General features: G+C 45.4%; 2 protein-coding genes across 12 annotated transcripts in view; both read right to left on the bottom strand.

Annotated features, from left to right (window-relative positions):
* ARSG (arylsulfatase G) overlaps positions 1-2,775 on the bottom strand; it is a 108,238-nt gene extending 105,463 nt beyond the window's left edge. For 2 of the 4 annotated variants that reach the window (XM_074343534.1, XM_074343539.1), the window contains exon 1: positions 92-251. The gene's annotated coding sequence lies outside the window, so the exon portion shown is untranslated. Of the gene's footprint in view, positions 1-91; positions 257-2,675 lie in introns of those variants that run through there. The other 2 variants (XM_074343537.1, XM_074343541.1) reach the window with 2 other exon arrangements.
* A 96-nt stretch (positions 2,776-2,871) lies between these two features.
* Positions 2,872-11,258, bottom strand: AMZ2 (archaelysin family metallopeptidase 2). Of its 8 annotated transcripts, none has more exons than XM_074343550.1 (8): positions 10,857-10,912; positions 9,690-9,957; positions 9,039-9,321; positions 8,548-8,721; positions 8,340-8,468; positions 5,750-5,913; positions 4,025-4,201; positions 2,872-3,125 (listed from the first exon to the last, which is right to left on the bottom strand). In XM_074343550.1, exons 3-8 carry the CDS (start codon positions 9,319-9,321, stop codon positions 2,970-2,972), a joined length of 1,083 nt encoding a protein of 360 aa, XP_074199651.1. In that variant the 5' UTR covers positions 9,690-9,957; positions 10,857-10,912; the 3' UTR covers positions 2,872-2,969. The 8 variants fall into 8 exon arrangements, with proteins under 8 accessions (XP_074199651.1, XP_074199652.1, XP_074199653.1 ...); XM_074343551.1 differs by having other exon boundaries at positions 9,785-9,957; XM_074343552.1 differs by having other exon boundaries at positions 9,865-9,957; positions 10,857-10,903.
* Between the last annotated feature and the right edge of the window lie 7,262 nt (positions 11,259-18,520).

The raw sequence follows: 18,520 nt of genomic DNA, 5'->3' as shown, positions 1-18,520 counted from the left end.
CAATCAGAACTGAGTCAGTGACTACGATCCAGACGCCAACAAGACAAGCCTTTTGCACGCTCGACTCGACTCCAGAACGGATTGCACTCACGCTCTTTGCCGAGCCCCGCCTAGGCCGGGCCCACGTGGCTGCGGCGCGGGGCTCCTCTGGCGAGTCGCGCGGTCCGGCCGCGGAGGAGGGGGGAGCGGTGAGGGTGGGTGGCGGGGAGAACGCGCTGCGCTCGGCGGCCCCGGGCGCGCGGGGAAGCCCCGGGCGGAAGCTGCTGGGCCGCGGCGCCCGCTTCCTGCCGGGGAGGGGCCGGGCCGGGCCGCGCCGCGCCGGGTGTCCGCCGGCGGCCGAGGGGGGCGCCCGGCCTCGCGGCTCCACTGCGACAGGGCCGGCGTCGGGGGAGCTTGTGCTGCCGGGCGCCCGCGGCTCCGGGTCCCCCGGGCCCCCCTTGCCACGGGCTCCTGTATAATCCTCACTACGAAGTCTTTAAGGCCTGGAACATTAGCACTTAACCCCTCCCTCGACCAGAGAGACACGACTAATTCCGTGGGCGCCAACGGGAACGCTTCAGATTCTTTTTTTCTAGAGTGGTGGTTAGACCGTGGAAAAAATCCTTCTCTTTACCCTCAGATACCTAGTTCGTTCAGCATTTGCAGAGCAAAACCTGCCTAGATTTCTGTTGGTGGCTAAGTGAAAATAAGTGGTTAAGTGAAAATAAATCATTTTTTAAAGCTACAAAGATTTGTGCTCCTTTCGGCAGCACATATACTAAAAAAAATAAATAAATAAAAAATAAAATAAATACCTATAGCACATATAGTTGCCTTGAACAAGTTATATTTTTTAACTTAACCCCAAGAAATTTTCCAACAGCAAGTACAACGCAATAATTAATCATACACAACACTTAAGTGATGACTGCCTGTTACAGAAAACTTAAGCTTATCCGACTTTTAACAAGAGTGAAGTATTTGTTTCAATAGACCTCTTCCTGGTCTCACAATGCAGAGTAGATACAAATGGACTTACAGCTTGACCAAATAACTTTAACCCCCAATTTACACACTTGGCCAAATCTGAGTTCTTTTAGGTTTGTAACTAACGCTGACCTACAGGACTAAAACTGTGTTCACCCTGTAGGAACATGAAATAAAACTAAACAGACTGGAGAATGGTTAAAAGTACGTTACTCAGGAAGGAAATGAAGCCCATAACAGAATCCATAAAAAGTCCACGCTACACTGGGTTCTCTTTTCAGTATTAGGAAGACCAAGTGTCCCCTATTAGTTTTAATGGCAAAACACCGTTTTCTAAATGACTTCAAAAGGTTTCATCAAGTAGGAAAGAGTGAATGTAAGGGAGACGTTGATTCAGTTATAAAATACGCTTTAAATCATACTGCATAAATAGTAACAGTTGAAGAATTTAGGCATCAAAGTTTTAAAAAAAAATTACCTTTAGTTTCACCTCCACGGTTAAACAGGAAGTGGGAAGTGCTTTCTGCTCAGCATTTGGTCAAGTGATCCCCTCTAGTTTCTAGATTTCCAGGATACATCGATCTGTCAGGTCTGAGGTTTTCAACCTCTTCCCCACCGTGGAAATCCAGCCAATGGTCACAGCCTGACGGGCCATCGTGGGCATTATTCGCACATCCAGAGATTAACCCCATCACACACCATCCCCTGCTCAAGTTAACACTTAAGGCAAAGGAGTGAGTTATTATTGTAGAGAAAACACCTGCTTAAACCTATATTAAAAGTGTAACACTCACAAATGTAATGACCATTATGTAATAGGGAAGAACACATCTAACTCCATACTGGATCTTTTCTTTTACTTTAACCTTTGTATTCTATTGCTTTTGCTACAATTTAAGACTGTTGCCTATAACCTGAAATATACAGGATAGTCCATTTTCAAGGCTGTGACCTTTAAAAGCGTAACACTTTTCCATTCAGAGATAAAAGTTGCAGAACAGTAACATTTGTCTTGTTGGAGGTTTACAGGAACACCATGACCTGACCTACCTGGACAGTTGCAAGACCAAAGGATTCTGACACCAAAGTTTGCACCAACCACCCCCACCTCCTCCCCTTTTAGTATAAAAGAAGCCTGAGTTCTAACTCAGGTAAGATGGTTCTTTGGGACACTACTCTACCATCTTCTTAGCCTGCTGGCTATTCCTTGCCCCAACTACTAGTCTCTCGATTTACTGGCCTGTCATGCAGTGAGCAGTATGAACTTGGACTTGGTAACAATTACAACAGATTATTTGCAAGACTCCTCATAAAGGATTATGTTAAAGCTGAGAATTGCAATGTACCCACCACAAAGGTTGGTGCAGTTCAAGTACCACTGTCATTTTCACTTGTAAGTAAGAGTGACAGGAGGTCACATTTTAAGCTGCTAAAAACTGAAGTGAGTTATTACTTCTTTCAGGATGAGCTAACAATTAAAAAAAAAAAAAAAAAAAAGGAGGTAAGGCCGCCCAAAGGGTGGAAAAGCTTGCAGAAAAGCAGGAGGGATGTGAAGGGAGAAAATGACTTGGTCGGGTCAACAGACAGGGAAAGGCGGGGAAGCACCTCTTTCTAAAAACTGAACCAGAAATCACCCCCTGGGAATTATGTTCCTTGGAAATCCTTTCTTAGGGCATATACAACTATTTTTAAAGGATTTGTTTACTTACTAGTTACTGCTGGTCCTAGCTCCCTCATGAGACATAAACACATGTGAAGAATGGAAATGATGAGCTAGCCGTCCCAAACCAGGCTACTGAGACAGAAGAGAAAGTTTCCAGTTTTTATCAGTCAAAATGAGCCTCATTTCAAAGTTCAGCTGCTTTAAAAAAAAAAAAAAAGTTCCACTCTGTTACTTTGACACAGTGCAGAGTCAATAGAACAGTTTATTCCAATGAAGTACTCCACCCAAATGACTGCATAATGTGCAAGTATTTATTTTTATTACTCCTATCGGAAGGTACTTATTTTTGGAGAATGGCCAGGCATTTTGTGATCCATTCTTTCCATTCCTTAAAGGCTTCCACAGGTTTTGGCAAGTTCACATTATCCTCACGACTGTGTTTTGGAGTAACTCCAGGTGTGTCAGTGGACTCATCATCAATCCACCTCACCAGCGCCTTGAGAAACAGAAAACAGACTCGTTATTTTAACACAGCACAGCACAACTGTTTCAGGCAAAGAGAAAACATTGGCTCCTAAATCAACTTAATCTAAACTAGTGACTTATGTTGCCCCATGAAGATGTTCCATCTGATAAAGATGGTGACATAAAAAAACACGTGATGCCAGGCTGAGTGGAAGGGCGCGCACCGAGAACGCCAACGCCAACCCTGAGTACAAATTACAGTTACAAATGTGCACAGGAGAAAAGATTAGAAAGAATTACAATGATCCTCAGTTTTGTTTTGTTTTTTACAGTGGGGAGATAATTACTCTCTTTTCTCAACTTGCTGAGTGTTCCACAAGGCATTACTCTGTGCTGTTAACGTGATGTGTATGTCTCTACACCAGTTACATGTACACATAGGTGTGGTGAAGACACACGTGTAGATGTGAATTGTAGTCACACCCACAAGTAGGAGCATGACGTGTACTGACACGTTCGTGGGCTTATGTGGACACACGTACATTCATTCACACACACACTTGAGATTAGGTACTTTCCTTCCTCCTTAAAATCATCCCTTCCTCCTAATGAGTATCGTATGGTTTTTCAGCTTGAACTCTGCCACACTTACCGATACGCTGCTCTGCAAAGTCAAGCTCTCTGGCCCCAAATGAGCGGGAAATACAGAAACCTCTTCCACTGTTTCTCATTGAACTCTAAGTGTAAGGCACTCAGAGGCAAGTCAAAGTCTTTAAGAAAGTTACGTCTTTGCAATTTTTTTAAACCACAGCTTCCTGCGTACCTTTGCACTCATCTCCTCCCATAAATCACCTCCAGAGAAGCGCCTGATAGAAAATGGTAGTTTGCTTGCTTATAACCACTTCCCCTTTTGACTCCCCCCCCATTTACTTTGTATCTTTCTTGAATGCTGAAGCCGACAGCACTCTGCAACTTGCGTAAACAGATGGGGCAAAGGTTGAGGGGGCGCCGGTCAGCTTCTTCCAAGTGGTTGGAGCCCTGCATGAGGCACGCAAGCCACTGGCAGTGTCGAAGTCCAAAGATATGTCCGATCTCATGGGTCAAAGTCTGCAAGACATTCACATGGAGGCTTACAGCACCGTCATCAGCAGCAATGAGTTACACCCCTGCTTTCTCTTGCTTTTCTAAGAAACAAATTTATAGGAATCAGCTTCTTTACCATCATCACTAAAACCTCAATCTGCCCAGACTTAGTCCCTATCTTCCCTAAATGCCTTATTGCCTTCCTCTCTGTACTTAATTACTTCCCCTAGACCAGGGTTCCTCAACCTTGACACCACTGATGTGTTGGGTGGGATCATTCCTTGGGCTGGGCAGGGAGGGTGGGGAGGGGGAACAGGGGGCCTGTCCTGTGCACTGCAGGAGGCTGGGTGAGGAGGGGGAGGGGTGCAGGGGGGGCCTGTCCTGTGCACTGCAGGTGGCTGGGTGAGGAGGGGGGCAGGGGGCCCTGTCCTGTGCACTGCAGGCAGCTTAGCAGCATCCCTGGCCTCTACCCACTAGATGCCAGTAGCACCCCTTCCCCAACTGTGGCAACCAACAGTGTCTCTAGACATTGCCAAATACTCCATGGGTGGCAAAACCACCCCTGGTTGAGAGCCACTGCTCCAGACCAATGGGGTACTTGCTAAAATTTAGATTCTGAGGCCCTTCCTCCAAGATGCCGAGTCAGCAGGTTGCTGGGGTGGGGGTGGGTGTTGATCTGCACATGACAAGCACAGCCCGTGATGCTGAGGCAGGGAACATACAGTTGACCCTTGAACAAAGAGGGAGTTGGGGTGCTGACTCCCCAGTCAAAAATCTGCTGGAACTCTACAGTCAGCCCTCTGCATCCGCAGTCCTGCATCCCGGACCCCAGCCAAACTCGGCTCCTGTGGTACGGCAGCACCTGCTGAGTACCTATTGGTATTTAGTGGAAACACACACACACACACACACACACACACAAACACACACACACACACGGACCCGTACAGTGCAGAGCCGTGTTGCTCAAGGGTCAGCTGTACTTTGGAAATACTGTTCCATTGGGTGTGGTTCTCAAACCCCAAAAAACAGGACTGGTGAAGGCTGAAAAGCCTTTGCCTCTGGCCACGAAGAAAGGCGAACATGAGGAGATAGGCTTTCCACAGAGCGGGGGGGGGAGACATTAGGAACCACCAGTGGGACGACTGCTGTAGAAGGTGGCCTGCTTCCCGAGAGGAGGCCCATTCTCCTCAAGAAGCCAGAGAGCAGGGGCCCCGAGGCCCCGGGGAGGCAGCTTTTCTCAATGACCATGGCAGCTTGAAAAAGTAGGTTCACTACTCATGCCAGAATTCTGGAACTAACAGTGAGGATGTGGATACAGCCAAGTCTGCCTGGAACTAACAGGACAAAGAAACGTGGCACAAATATTGTAAATTTCAGTATTAAGATATCCATTTAAATTGTTTTAATTGATAACTTCACTCAAGCAATATCCACCAAAAGTGTAAAAACGATACAAACTCGTTGATTCTATTACCTGAAGGATTGCTGATACATAAATTCAAGGAATTAAGATCTCTTTAAAAAAAAAAAACCTCCTCCTGTTGGACTTGGATTGTTTGAACAACTCACCTTACAGGACCGAAGCAGCAAAACACTAGTCACTTCGGGAATGTAATAGTTATCAAAAACCGAATAGTCACTTGAAGATTTCTTCTGCAGCTTCTTCACTTTGCCTTCATAGTGTGAGCTGTAAAAATCACTGCCATACCTGGCAAAGCTGAATATTCCCACACCTACAAAAAGGGGACAAGCAACGACAGAGAGTAAGATTCCAGAAGGAAAGACTGAGAGAGCCAGCTAGGGACCTGGCCAGTGGGTGCACATCTGTACTAGTGAGTGCGCGCGGGCTCATGGGCTTAAGGTTCGCCAAGACAAAGAGGACTTTTTACCCCAGATTTCCCGATCAAAATCTGCTACCCAATTTGCTCTGCCCTGTAAAACTCAATGGTCTTGAGGTCAAATTCTTGAGAAACTGGAAGTTCCAGAGAACTTTTTTCCCCATAAAAGAAGTCTTTTTCTTAAACAGTCCAATCAAGTACTCCAGAAGGAGGAATGGCAGAATGATCACATGACCCACAGGCACTCACGATTTCACTCGTTCTGGACACAATAAACATCCCCCGTGCCACGTGTGTCGGTGAGGGCTCCATGTCTCCCTCACGTCATGCCACAGAGGAAGACTGCCCGGCCACTGCCCTGGATGCCTCGGCAAACACATTTGGACCAGGCCTTCAGACAGAAGAACCTATTCCGTCCTACCCCTCTTTAAACACAGCACAACTCTACAGCGTGGCTGGTTCCACGTGCCCAGAACAGACACCCTTGTGTCTGACCTCCTGTGACACTTGAGCTTGTTTCAGCCATCTCTGCATATACGGAGAACAGATTCTGATGCACAGCTCATTCTAAAGGGGGCTGACGGCTTTATGACTTGACTTGTTGACATCATCCCTTTCCCTGATGCCTCTCTTAGAGTTGTTATTCAAAAGTAATACGGGCTTTTTTGTTAAGGAAATGAATTCACAGTAAGTCTGCCCAATCTAATTCCATGCAAAAAGAAGGCTCCTCACTGCACTTTGGTGTTTGAAATTTAGGGGAAGAAAGCATTCTGGAATCTAAGAAAAAACTAAATCTATTCGTGTTACATGTGGTCTCCTCTGACCAAACCAGCATAGGCGTATTTCACTGTAATTCCTTTAGCAAGAACATTGTTTCCTTCTAATAATCCAACAAATAGATTATTTCCTTTAGTAATTAAGTACTTCTCCATCTTAAAATACCAATCTTTATAAACTTGGAGGGCAGAGTGACTTGCAGTAAGATACGGTCCCACTGCACGGCAGGTCAACCCTGTCTCTTCCTACATCTTCTTTGATGTCATGCGATGTTTAAGACATTTACTGAAAAAAAAAATTAAAGTACAAACATTTGGGGGGAATGCTTCCTGATCTCCTTAAATACATAAGACAAATTAGCTAACAATATCTAAATAAATGCATTGTTTAAAACATATTTTAATGCTTCCATCTCAGGTTAATAATAAAAGGGGAAAGAAAGATTTAGCTCATACAAGTTCATTTCTGAAAGCGCGTGCAAAAAAATCAGGAAGACAGCAGTGACCTAAGTCTCTACGAGTGTATTGACAGGGTCGTGGGGAAGGGGGCTGTAAGAATATAAATGGAGAAATGAGGATGAAGGGGTAGGTGGGAAAAAGAGGCTCTGTAGTGCCCTGTGCCTCCACCTCTGATGAACGGGGAAGAGATGTATTTAATAGGAAGAAATACTCGTCAGTGAGGGCTCCCCACCGCCAATAAACCCTGAGGCCAATGTAACATCCAGACAGTCTGTAAACTCTGTACTCATGAAGTTCAGTGCCTGGTAATTACTCTCACCCCCAGAATGCTAACGGACAACCACTCTCCTTAGTTCACTGGACTTTTCCCCTTCTAATCTGTCTCAGATCCTTGGAGGATGGAAGCAGAAAAATAAAAGCAAAAATGGAGGGGAAAAGAGAAGCAGAGAGAAGGCAAAAAAGAAAAAAAATAAAAATAGGCAAAAACATGATTCGCTTCCAGATCGTCTCCCACCCCCAGTGTTACTATACAGGGTTCCCGATGAGTCAGTTTATTTTCTCTCAAATCAAAGACTGAAATTGACTTTTCAAAAAAACAGAAAGTAACAAAATGTTATAAGACACAAGCTACGCCATCAATGCAGGAAGACTACCAAAAGAGTTGAAAGACTATTAGCAAGATTTTCACTTACATTAATGATAACTCAAATACCGTTTCTTAATCCACCTTGCCACTGAATTACTCACATTTACCATCTGTGGTGCTGAATGCCTATATACGTGCCAGGCATATACACACGCTTTTAATGCATCACCATTTTCATTTAAATTATCTCAAAATGACACCGTGAAAGAGGTATTATTCGCTTCAAGGTTGTGCAGGCAGCCGACGGCCCACCTGGAGAGGAACCCAGATCATCAGACTCTACCAACAGCGCGCTTCCCACTACAGCACGGCCCGCACGAGAAATACCACAGTCTTAAGTATCAAAATTATAACTGGTTGGAAGTTTTTTCCCCTCTTTCAACATCTTCAAATATTCTCAAACTGGGGAAGTTTCTACCAACAACGTCAAAAAGGAATACCATCCGTCAAAGAGGCCTGTCCAAAGACAAAATTCCAGGAGTCTCTTGGGTAAAGATCGATCATCGTTATTCCCACAACACAGAAAGCATCTTCAGGTTTCCTCTTCTTTAAGAATTTCAGGATCTGCCCTATTTAAAAAGAAATGTATGTATGAGACATACACACACACACATTACTCAATTCCAACGGTACAGCTGTCTGAATCACCTGCGTGAATCTGCAGGTTCTGCGTGCTATCGTTGATTCTAAAGGAGCACCTCGTTGCAGAGATGGGAACCGGTTCCAGGAGTTTGACTCTCAGGCCATAGAAAAACGCTTCGCAGTAGCCCTTGAGCCATCTCACATATTCTTCACTGATACTTCTGGTGTTTCCTAGAGACCCTATGATGTGCAAAAAAATTTAAGACCAATTTTAAGATGATCAAAATATTCAGTCTTTACTACCTCTGTCTCTAATAAGAAATTTGGAATTAGAAACAAACGAACTCTAAATTTTCAATACACTTTTATCATTCATGGATGTGAATACGAGTTAGAAAGAAATATAACAACCTCTTTCAAGGCAGCTTGGCTACAAATCGTCCACCACTGGAGTGAATGTCAAAAATGATGATAAAAACTGCCTGCTTGAATGAGATCAACAACCCACACTCTCCCTGGCAAAACCAAACCAAATCTAACGTATTATCGATATATACCAATGCACTGTATATAAATACTGCATTTCTCTGGAGAAGGTGTCTTTCTGTAAGGATCACTGAAAAACTCTTCAAAGTCTTGGGGAGCCTCAGGATGGGAGTTTATCCAATCTGATTGTGAATGCAAAGTAATGGGTCCAAAGAGATCACTGTCTGGCCGGAAGGCTTCGTTCATCAAACGGCGCTGCCCAGCATCTAACTTCTCATACTGTGACGCAAGCGCTGGGTTCTTTGAGATGAGAGCTGTTTTTAGTGTCTGTTCAGAGTGCCGTACTGTTTGCATCTACCACAAAGACACAAGCAGTCAAATATAAATGCATATCCGTGCTCGTGACTTTAACCCACCTGTCCTCCAATTACATTTCTTATTTCTCTCTAGAATGGAATGACTAATGGATTGCTAATGCCTTGCAGTGACCACATCAAATTACTGTCTGCTTTCCCCATTTCTAATCAATTTCTTGGGGAGGGTAATCTGAAAGAGTGAAAAGAAAATCATGAAATTCCTTCCTCCATCTTTTAGGGAAACTGCTCCCATTATAAAAACTAGTAACCATAAGACATGACCTGATTTCCCATTTCCTTCTGTCATCTGGGTAATAAGAACAATATTACGAACTGACTCATTACAGCCACATGAAAAATACTCACCCTTTCCAGTGTGACTCAAAGATGTTCACGACAAAAAAAGAGAAGTAATGTAAGTCCTGCCATGTCTGTAATTTAACTGCAGGCTGATACTATACCTCAGCCACTGAAGTTTACGGTCTCAAAGTCATGTCATCCTGGGGAAGACATCCAGTGACTAATCAAAAGCCACACTCACAGTGACATGCCTCTTCCATTCACACCATGTTCCTATGTAGAGATTTAATCCTTCCGTCTAAATGGGTCCAACAGCTTTCCACCATAAGGCTTTCTGAGTTAGGAAAGGAAAAAAATTGGTCATCACTGTCTGGGACCTATCGTATTTTCTAATTATCTAGGTTTTTCCAGTTTAATGACAGACGATTGAAGGGAAATTTTAAGCTAACGGCTGTTCTGGCTGGATATCTGAATTCTGGGATTCCAGAGTGTGGAAGAAATTCCAAAACAAAGATCTCTAGCTGTCAAAACTCTCATGAGCATAAAATCTTCCTCACTGCTCCACAACTGGGCTGAAATGTGACTTCTACAGGACAAAATGTCAAGCAGGATGTGCCCTCCTGTATTTCTACCTACATTTAGGGAAAGGGAGGTTCCCACTGAAGCTTTTGCTTCACGAGGACAGGCATGTCTGGGCCTGGTCGGGAACGTGTTGTGCGGCTGCCTTAACCCTAACAGTAAAAAGGCAGCGTGAAAGGTCAGGAGGCCTCCTCCAACCTCCCAGGTCTCCTCTAGGTTGAGACGTGCGGGAGAAGATGGAACCACGGGAAGCATGACAAGGTCGCTTCATGGGGATGGAGGCCTGCAATGCCGTCAGTACTCAAACCAGCACGTCTCGAGCAAACCGGGACAAGATGGTCATACCGACTGGTCGCCTATGGCGACTCGCAGCTTGGGCTCAGGCCCGTGCAAGCGCGACCCGGCCCCCAGGTGGCGGGTGGAGAGGGGGATCCCCGCCGGGGACTCTCGCTTCGTCTTTTCTCCCCAAGGAAGACCGGGCCTCGCTCCCTGGAGACACCCCCGCCCCCGCTGTCCTCCCCGCTTCCGCCGCGGCTGCTCCTCCCACATCCTCATCCCTCCCCACAGCCCGAGACGGTCCCCATGCTCTACAAGCAGGCTGCCCCGCCAGGAAGCCCCAGCCCGGCTCTGACGGTTCCGCCGCACTTTCCTCACCACGCCAGGTGTCAACGCCGCCGGCCCGCCTCCCGCGGCGGCCCTGCGCGCCTGCTCAACGCGCGCTGCGTCTTGCCACGCCCCTTCGCGCAACGCCCCGCCCCACCGTGTCACGCACGGCTCCTCCGAGCCACGCCCCGCCACGCCCCCACGCCCCAAGCCCAGCCCCGCCGCGCGAGGCCATCTGGGCCCGTGTACCCTCGGGCCGAGAAGGGTCACGAGGGGGCGACGAGGCACCGAAGTCAGCCCCGGCACTCGCCTTTTCCCGCCTCGCCCTCGCAGGGGCGCCGCCTCCGGTCTCTCCGGGGCCGCTCTCCGGCCGCGCCAGGTCACGGGGAAGCTGGGGCGAGGCGGCCCCGCTGCTGCCTCGGGCCACGCCCTCTTTTGCCGGGTTTGCTTGTTTGTGAATGTGCTCAGCGGGTCGTGGGTTTGAGAAGCGCCCTCGACGTGACTAGTGTAAGCAGCTGGCTCGGAAATAAGTCAGCTGCGGCCGCAAGTTGACGCACGGCCTCGGCTCGCACTCCCCGGTGCCGTCACCCGCTGTACTTTCCCTTTATCTGGTTGCAGCCTGTACAGCCGCCCGGGCTCGGGGAAGTGCCGAGTGGTGGGCTGCGCGGAGGCGGTGTCCGGTGCAGATGTCACCGGCAGGATATCTCTTCTTCCAGGGATGCGTCCCTTGGTGTCTCACCGGTGCTGAAAATGCCAAAATGCGTGTGCAAGAGAGAGGCTGGGAAGTAGAAAAGGGCTCGGCCTCCTTAGAGGATCTCAATTTCGTAAACGTTGAGTTTTTCAGGTCAGTGATCAACACAGCCTCTTGTTTGTGCCCCTCCCCCGCTCTTGACATCTCAAAATTCATTCTTTGACCATAGTGCCCATATCCACCCTTACCTGAACCCGTTCTTCAATAAAATGTGTTCATACCATGCCTATTCTCAGAGTTTCAAACTGAGGACAATGGTGCATCCTTCTTACCATACCTGAGAACTAGTGGGCTTTCTTGGATGTTGTGCCTTGTACTGAGTGCCTACCTCCGGATATCCTGAGGTAGCACAGAATCTAAGATCATGGTCTGTGTTTGAACCCTAGAACCCCTAATTGTTAGCGCGTGCCCTGTGTCTGTTATTTAACCTCTTAGGTACCTCTTCCCTAGTTTGTACAACAGAGATCCTAATAGCACAGATCTTACAGAGTTTTAGGCATCAAATGAGTTACGTTGGATGTTTTGCCTGTTGATTGAATGGCCTCCTGACAACCTGAGAGGTCTCTTTAGCTCAGTGTCACCTCTTCCATAAAACTCTCCATAACCCCAACCCCACCCAAGACAAAACTCCCTCTTCTGCAATGCTCATCCATCTCCTTGTTCTTACTGCTGTGAGATGCTGGAAGGTAAAGACTTTCACTTAGGGTATCTGGAACATAAAGGTATTCATTCAATCACTTGTATTCATTAACAAGAATTTTTCATTTTGCATTTAAACTGTTTAAATTCATCTTCTGGGAGGGCGGGAACTTTGCAATTGCCCCCAAATCTTAGAAGGATACCACATTTCTGCACAGTCTCAAAGTATTTAAATATTTATTTTTTTTAAAGCCTAGGACCTTGTGGTTTTTTAAGCTTTTTTTTTTTTAAGAATAAAAAGATATTTTCTATTACCAAGGATGCCAGAATAATAGGTGGTGTGGAGAAAAAGTCTGTATGATAAGAGGAACAAGTAAGAGCTGACAACGTTAAATCTGGGATAGGATTCTAAGATTTTTTTTTGCCTGTTAACTCGTATGCAGTTCCAGAATGAACCATAGTATATCTACGTTTCTAAGAGAAATACAGTTTCTCATTTTTAGAAATGAATGTGTATGCCAATCATCCAGGTTGTTCAAAAATAAAATTTGTAATGAAATTAGAAGGCTACGGAATGGGGGAAAGACATGCAAAATATATGACAGACGAAAAGAATTTTAATGGCTTTTACAAATCAATAACAAGAGATGCCTACACTATTGATGGGAATGTGCAGCCCCAATGGAAAACAGTATGGAGAGCCCTTAAAAACTAAAAATAGAATCACCATATGATCCACTAATCCCACTCCTGGGTATATATCTGGAGAAAATTCTAATTTGAAAAGACACATACACTCCAGTGTTGGAAGCAGCACTGTTTACAATAGCCCAGACAAGGAAGCAACCTAAATATCCATCAACAGATGGTTGGATAAAGAAGATAGATGGACAGACACACACACACACATATACATATACAATAGAATATTACTCAGCCATTAAAAAGAATGAAATAGATTGCCATTTGCAGCAACAAGGATGGGCCTAGAAATCATCATATTAAGTGAAGTAAGAGAAAAACAAATATTATATGGTATCACTTATATGTGAAATCTAAAAAAAAGGATACAAATGAACTTTTTACAAACCAGAAATATACTCAACTTTTCCTTCATGTTTTTCCATCTATCACACTGTAGTACTCTTCTGAAGTTTTCATCAACTATTTTTTCTTTTGAATATATATTCAAACATTCTGTTCTTCAATAACCCAAAGCCCTTTCTTGTTCTGATTGTTTATTTTGCACCTTTTTTTTCACTTCATGGGTAAAAGGCCTTCTCTTACCTCTCTACAGATATTAACTGTATCACTTTTGAAGTTTTGTTCTGCTGTTTCCTGAATGTAGATCTTTTGCTTTTATGTTAGAACTTTCCACAAACATCTGGTGATCCTTGGCTATCTGTTAAGATTTTATCATACAAAAAGCTGGTTGATGGTTTTGTGGGGATGAAAGCAGCTTATTCACTGAAGTTTCACAGATGTGAGCTGGCAGAGAACCAGCTGATTCACTAAGGGGAGATCCCCCAGTGTCTGAACCTGCGACAATCCTGTTTTTCCCAAGGAAGGATCGTTTCGTAACTGACTGCCAGTGTTCTAGAAGCAGGGCATTGTAAGCCTAGGAGTCCCACTAATGAGAGTTCCCTTTATGTGCAGCTTCTGAATCCTTAACCCCTTTGTTTTCAGTCTTAGGTCTTAACTGCCCAGAATGACTCTCAAGTCTCACAGTCAACCCATTTTTAACATGAGAATATGCTAAGAGGGTGAAGAGGTTTCAGTCATTCACCCGCTAGTATGAATTCATTCCTGCTCACTTTGCTTTTCCTCTAGTCCTTGTCTGATATCAACTGCTCTGAGGAAATGGAAGTCCAGTTGATCAGGAAATGAGGAAATGTGGAAACTTTGAGGTCGCAGAGTCCCTCAGCAGGAGATCAACTCAGAACAGATAAGGCAGACTGGGGAGGGTGCTGTAATCCAGGGCACTGGGAACTGGATGACACAAGGGAGGTGGAAAGATGGAAAAAAAAGTTAACCTAGGTTTAGATTGTGCTCAGAGCCCGGGCTCTAAGGGTAGAGCAGAAGCTGACTTGTTTTCTCCCTCCTGCACTGCAAAGACCTGCACTCAAAGACCCAGAGCTCAGGTACAGTCACGGCTGGACAGCACTGACTCTGCAAGTGAACCTGAGGACCCAGTCACCCAGGGAAAGACGGTTTCCAGGGAAACACATCCTGCATCCAAAACACCCAGCTTATAAATGATCTTTTGGACCCTGTCCCGCTTGCAAACTGAAGCTTGATTTGCCTGTAACAGGCCAGCTCCGGCAGTGCCAAGGGAGAGAGGCCATTAGCAGAAATGAGAAGCAAGAAATCTTTTAGTCCATTAGGTTGAAAGGGGATTTTTCTATCTTTGATTATTTATGATTTGTGACTTCAGTTACTGTTTCCCGGAACAAACAAAATGTAACAGTCCTACTTCAGCTTCCTCACGAGCAAATAGATGCCTATCATCAATTATGCTGCAAACTGCTAAGCAGTCTGTCCTCAAGGCCTTTGGCGCTTGCTGTGGCCTCTTTTCATAGTTCTTTGATGTTTTGTCAGGCAAGTTATTTTCTGTGCCTCAGACAGTTTCCAAAAGCTGCTGCAGTCTGGTGTGTGTGTGTGCGCGCGTGCACACGTGCATATATATATATATATATATATATATATATATATATATATACACACACATATGTGTGTTTCTGTTTTGCAAATGAATATAGTAAACTCAGTGACATGAGCAAAAGCAGACTTTGCTTCTTACTTTAAGAAGGTCACTCCCTGAAAAATAGGAATTGGGGACCTCAAGGTTCTCCTGTGGCATCATTGAGGACTACTTGGGTGGCACCTAAGAAAGTCAGCAGGAAGTGGGGAGGGAAGGCCGGATAGAGTGAGCTCGGGGACCCCTGGAGGATGCTGTGATCCCCCTGCTAACTGCCCCAGCTTCTGCTGAAGGATGACATGGTCATGCATGTGGTCTCCGCACTGTCGCTGCATCTGAATTTACAGTTTTTCTTTCACGTTCCCCTTTTGCAGTCGCCAAGAAGACGGGGGGAGGGGATAAATGAGACACAAGTGAAAGAGGAAGTGTCTCAGCACGAATGAAACATAAAACAGCCCACTCGATCCATGACCTCAATGGAAATACAGAAGACTACCTCTGCGGCCTTTTAGACTTTCTCGGGGAAGGGACAGCTGCTGCCCAGAAGCAACCAGCTTCCCTCTGGCCAGGTCATCATGGTCACCTGCCTGGAGGTGGAAGGAACTTGTGAGGGGAGGGTAGTCGGATGCGCCCAAGGCAGGGAAGGCCTCCTTGCCTTTGGGTGGCCCTCAAGGCCTCTTCCGCAAGCTGGAATGCACTTAGCTTCCCATGGAGATACCCAGACTGTGTTCAGAGCAGGTGTCATCCAAGGGGGCCACCCTGGGACCATGAGCCCAGTTCACTTTCCAAGTCAGGCAGCAGCTCCCCAGTGAACACCTGTGGGGGCAGCTGGTGCTGACTGAGGGACAGGGAGGGACTGACAGCCCTCTGAAGGAGAGGACAGGCTTGAAGGCAGATGACAGAGGGCAAAGGATAAAGCAAGGGTGGTGCAGAAGAGACAGGAAAGAGCGCGTGGGCAGAGGTTAGAAAACACGTATTTCTTATGCAATGTAAAAATACATTTCTGCTGGTGTCCACGTATTGAGAGCCAGGACTGAGACATACTTACAATAGAAACATTCAGAAGGCCAGGAGAGTGGACAAAAGAACAAAAACACTCCCAGTCCTGCCCAGAAATAACCTGTATGAACAGGGGCTAAATGCTTCGACTTTTTCATAGCCTGCACTTTTTAACATAATCGTAATTTGACAGAACCTTGAAAATTATACACACTAAGTTTTCAACCTATCTCTTTCTTATTCCAGAAAGAATACTCAGCCTCTAAGGATGCACACTGATAATCTGGAAAACCTGAAAATGAATGATCATCATTTCAGTCAAGTAAATGAAGTTACAATCTCACAGTAAAATATTATGTGGTTGTTAAAAAGATTGATCTCATGCTGTTATTCACATGGAAGGATGTTGCCAAGATCTGGCTGAATTTTTTTTTAAAGTTTAAAAAATAGTATATATAACTTGAGCCCATTCATATAAAAACATGGGTGTATGTGCCTAGTTTTATATTTTTTAGAATTACTCATTTTGAGAAAACATTTTATGTACTGATTGATATAAAATATATCCATTATATAGTGAGTGAAGAGTTACAAAATGTATACATAATATACCATTTTGGAAGGTGACATTTCTAGGTACTGATTGGCATGTTATATATAGATATAATTTGTGACTATAAAAAAATACACAGTACACATATTAAATACAAAATTTACATATCCATTTTACATGTGCGTATAAAAACAAGCTTAGAAATGTATTCTGTGCTTTTTAAAAAGATAATTACTGTATTATATTTTAAACAATACTGTTATTTCTATTGGAGGGGAAGTAGTGTTTTGGGCTGAGTCTTGGAGGAGTTGGACTGGCCTGTGCAAGACAGTCCGGCTGGAAGGAACAGCACGTCCCCAAGGCACAAAGTCACAATAAAGCGGGGCACGTTTGTCGGCCTGTCGTCCCTGGCATCTAACACCACGGCAGCTCCCTCCTTCTGAAATTTCGTCCTGGCTTTTCTGGGTCACTTTTCTCTCTGGGCTGCAGTGGCTCCGGTCAGGCAAGCAGACCCTGGGGGCCCTGAGGGAATGAGGCCCGGGACAGCGACCTGGGCTGTGCTGGGCAGGGACTCCGTAGAGATTAAGAGGATGAAACCGACCTCGTTCGTATTCTCTTGGAGGCTCAGGTCCTGGCACCAGGGGAAAGAGAACTTAGAATCCATGGCACTGGACTTGGGTTCAAGTTGAAAGACCACCACGCCCTCAATGGCCCATCTCAGATGAGCTACTTCGCCTCCCTGAACCTCAGTGTTGTTATCCATAAAATGGGGCAATCACCACCTCTCCCCCGGAGGGTTGCTGAGAGCATTATAAATAAGCCTCAGAAAAAGCCCTTGATGGCTAGCCATTTTGTTTCCAAAAAAGCTGACTCCAGTAATAACAGCATGACAAAACCCCAGAGGCGAAAATGCAAAGCCCTGCTGTTTCCACAGGTCATTTTTTTTGGCTAAAAAACCAGCGCTCACGACAAGCTCTTGTGATGGATCCTCGTGGTTGGACACGTCGGTCACCAGTTCTAATTATGGAAACGCTCTCTGACAAAACAGCCGGTTGACGTGAGTCACTGGGGTGGTTGGAGTCTCCAGGCCGAGAACTCTCCTGAGAATGGTTTGCAGAGATGTGTGTTGTCAGGAAGAGAAAGCAGTGACTGATAATCATTTTCACCCAGGAGGATTCGCCCACAGGCCAGACAGTCAAGGGCTTGTCACACAGCAGGTGTTAAGAACTTGCCAGGGTCTCCTTCCTTTTAATTTTCTGCGTCAACTTCTTCTGGATTTTCGCCTGTTTGGTCTCTCCTTTGACAGACACACCTCTGCTGATTCAGGATCCGGCCTGGTAACCTGGGTGAAATGTTTCAAATGGCAATTCAAATAACTTCAGTCTGATCGTAAAACGCAGACGGGAGAAGAGTCTGCTTACTGTGGGCGGTGACAGAGTGGCTTCAGAAAGGGATCAGGCTCTTCTTGACGGGCAGGGTGTGAGAGGAGGCCATGACGTTGCTTTTCTTTCAAGGGCGAATATTTCTCCCTCCTGAATATTTGGATTTCTTATCTGGAGGCTTCCTCAGCTTGTTTTCTGAACAGTCAGCGTGTTTGATAATGTGGAAAGCCTCTCTCTGCAGGATTCCGTAGCGTGGCCGTTAGGGACACACACATGCAAGGCTGTCCCCAAGACCGGGCTGAATTTTTTTTCTTTTAAGTTTCAAAACAGTGTATATATAACTTGATCCTATTTATACAAAAACATGGGTGTGTACATGTGTTTCAAGAAGATGTTGGCCAAAAAAGAAGCAGACTCATGGATAGAGAGAACAAACCAGTGGTTACCAGTGGGGATGCAGGGTGCTTATGGGGATGGATGAGCGGAAGATGTAAACTACTGGGTGTGAGATTGGCTCAGGGATGTATTGTACAACTTGAGGGTGGGTAACAGCCAATATTTGGTAATAACTGTAAATGGAGCACAACCTTTAAATATTGTATTAAAAAGTTAAAAATTAAAAAAATTTTTTGATTAAAAAAAAAAAGATGTTTGACAAAATGTTGCCTGACAATCATGGGAAGAAGCCACGGA

Source organism: Camelus bactrianus, chromosome 16, assembly GCF_048773025.1.
Source record: "Camelus bactrianus isolate YW-2024 breed Bactrian camel chromosome 16, ASM4877302v1, whole genome shotgun sequence".
NCBI classification, from domain to species: Eukaryota; Metazoa; Chordata; class Mammalia; order Artiodactyla; family Camelidae; genus Camelus; species Camelus bactrianus.
The sequence above is the reverse complement of the archived record's forward strand: the minus strand, read 5'-3'. Positions and strand labels throughout refer to the sequence as shown.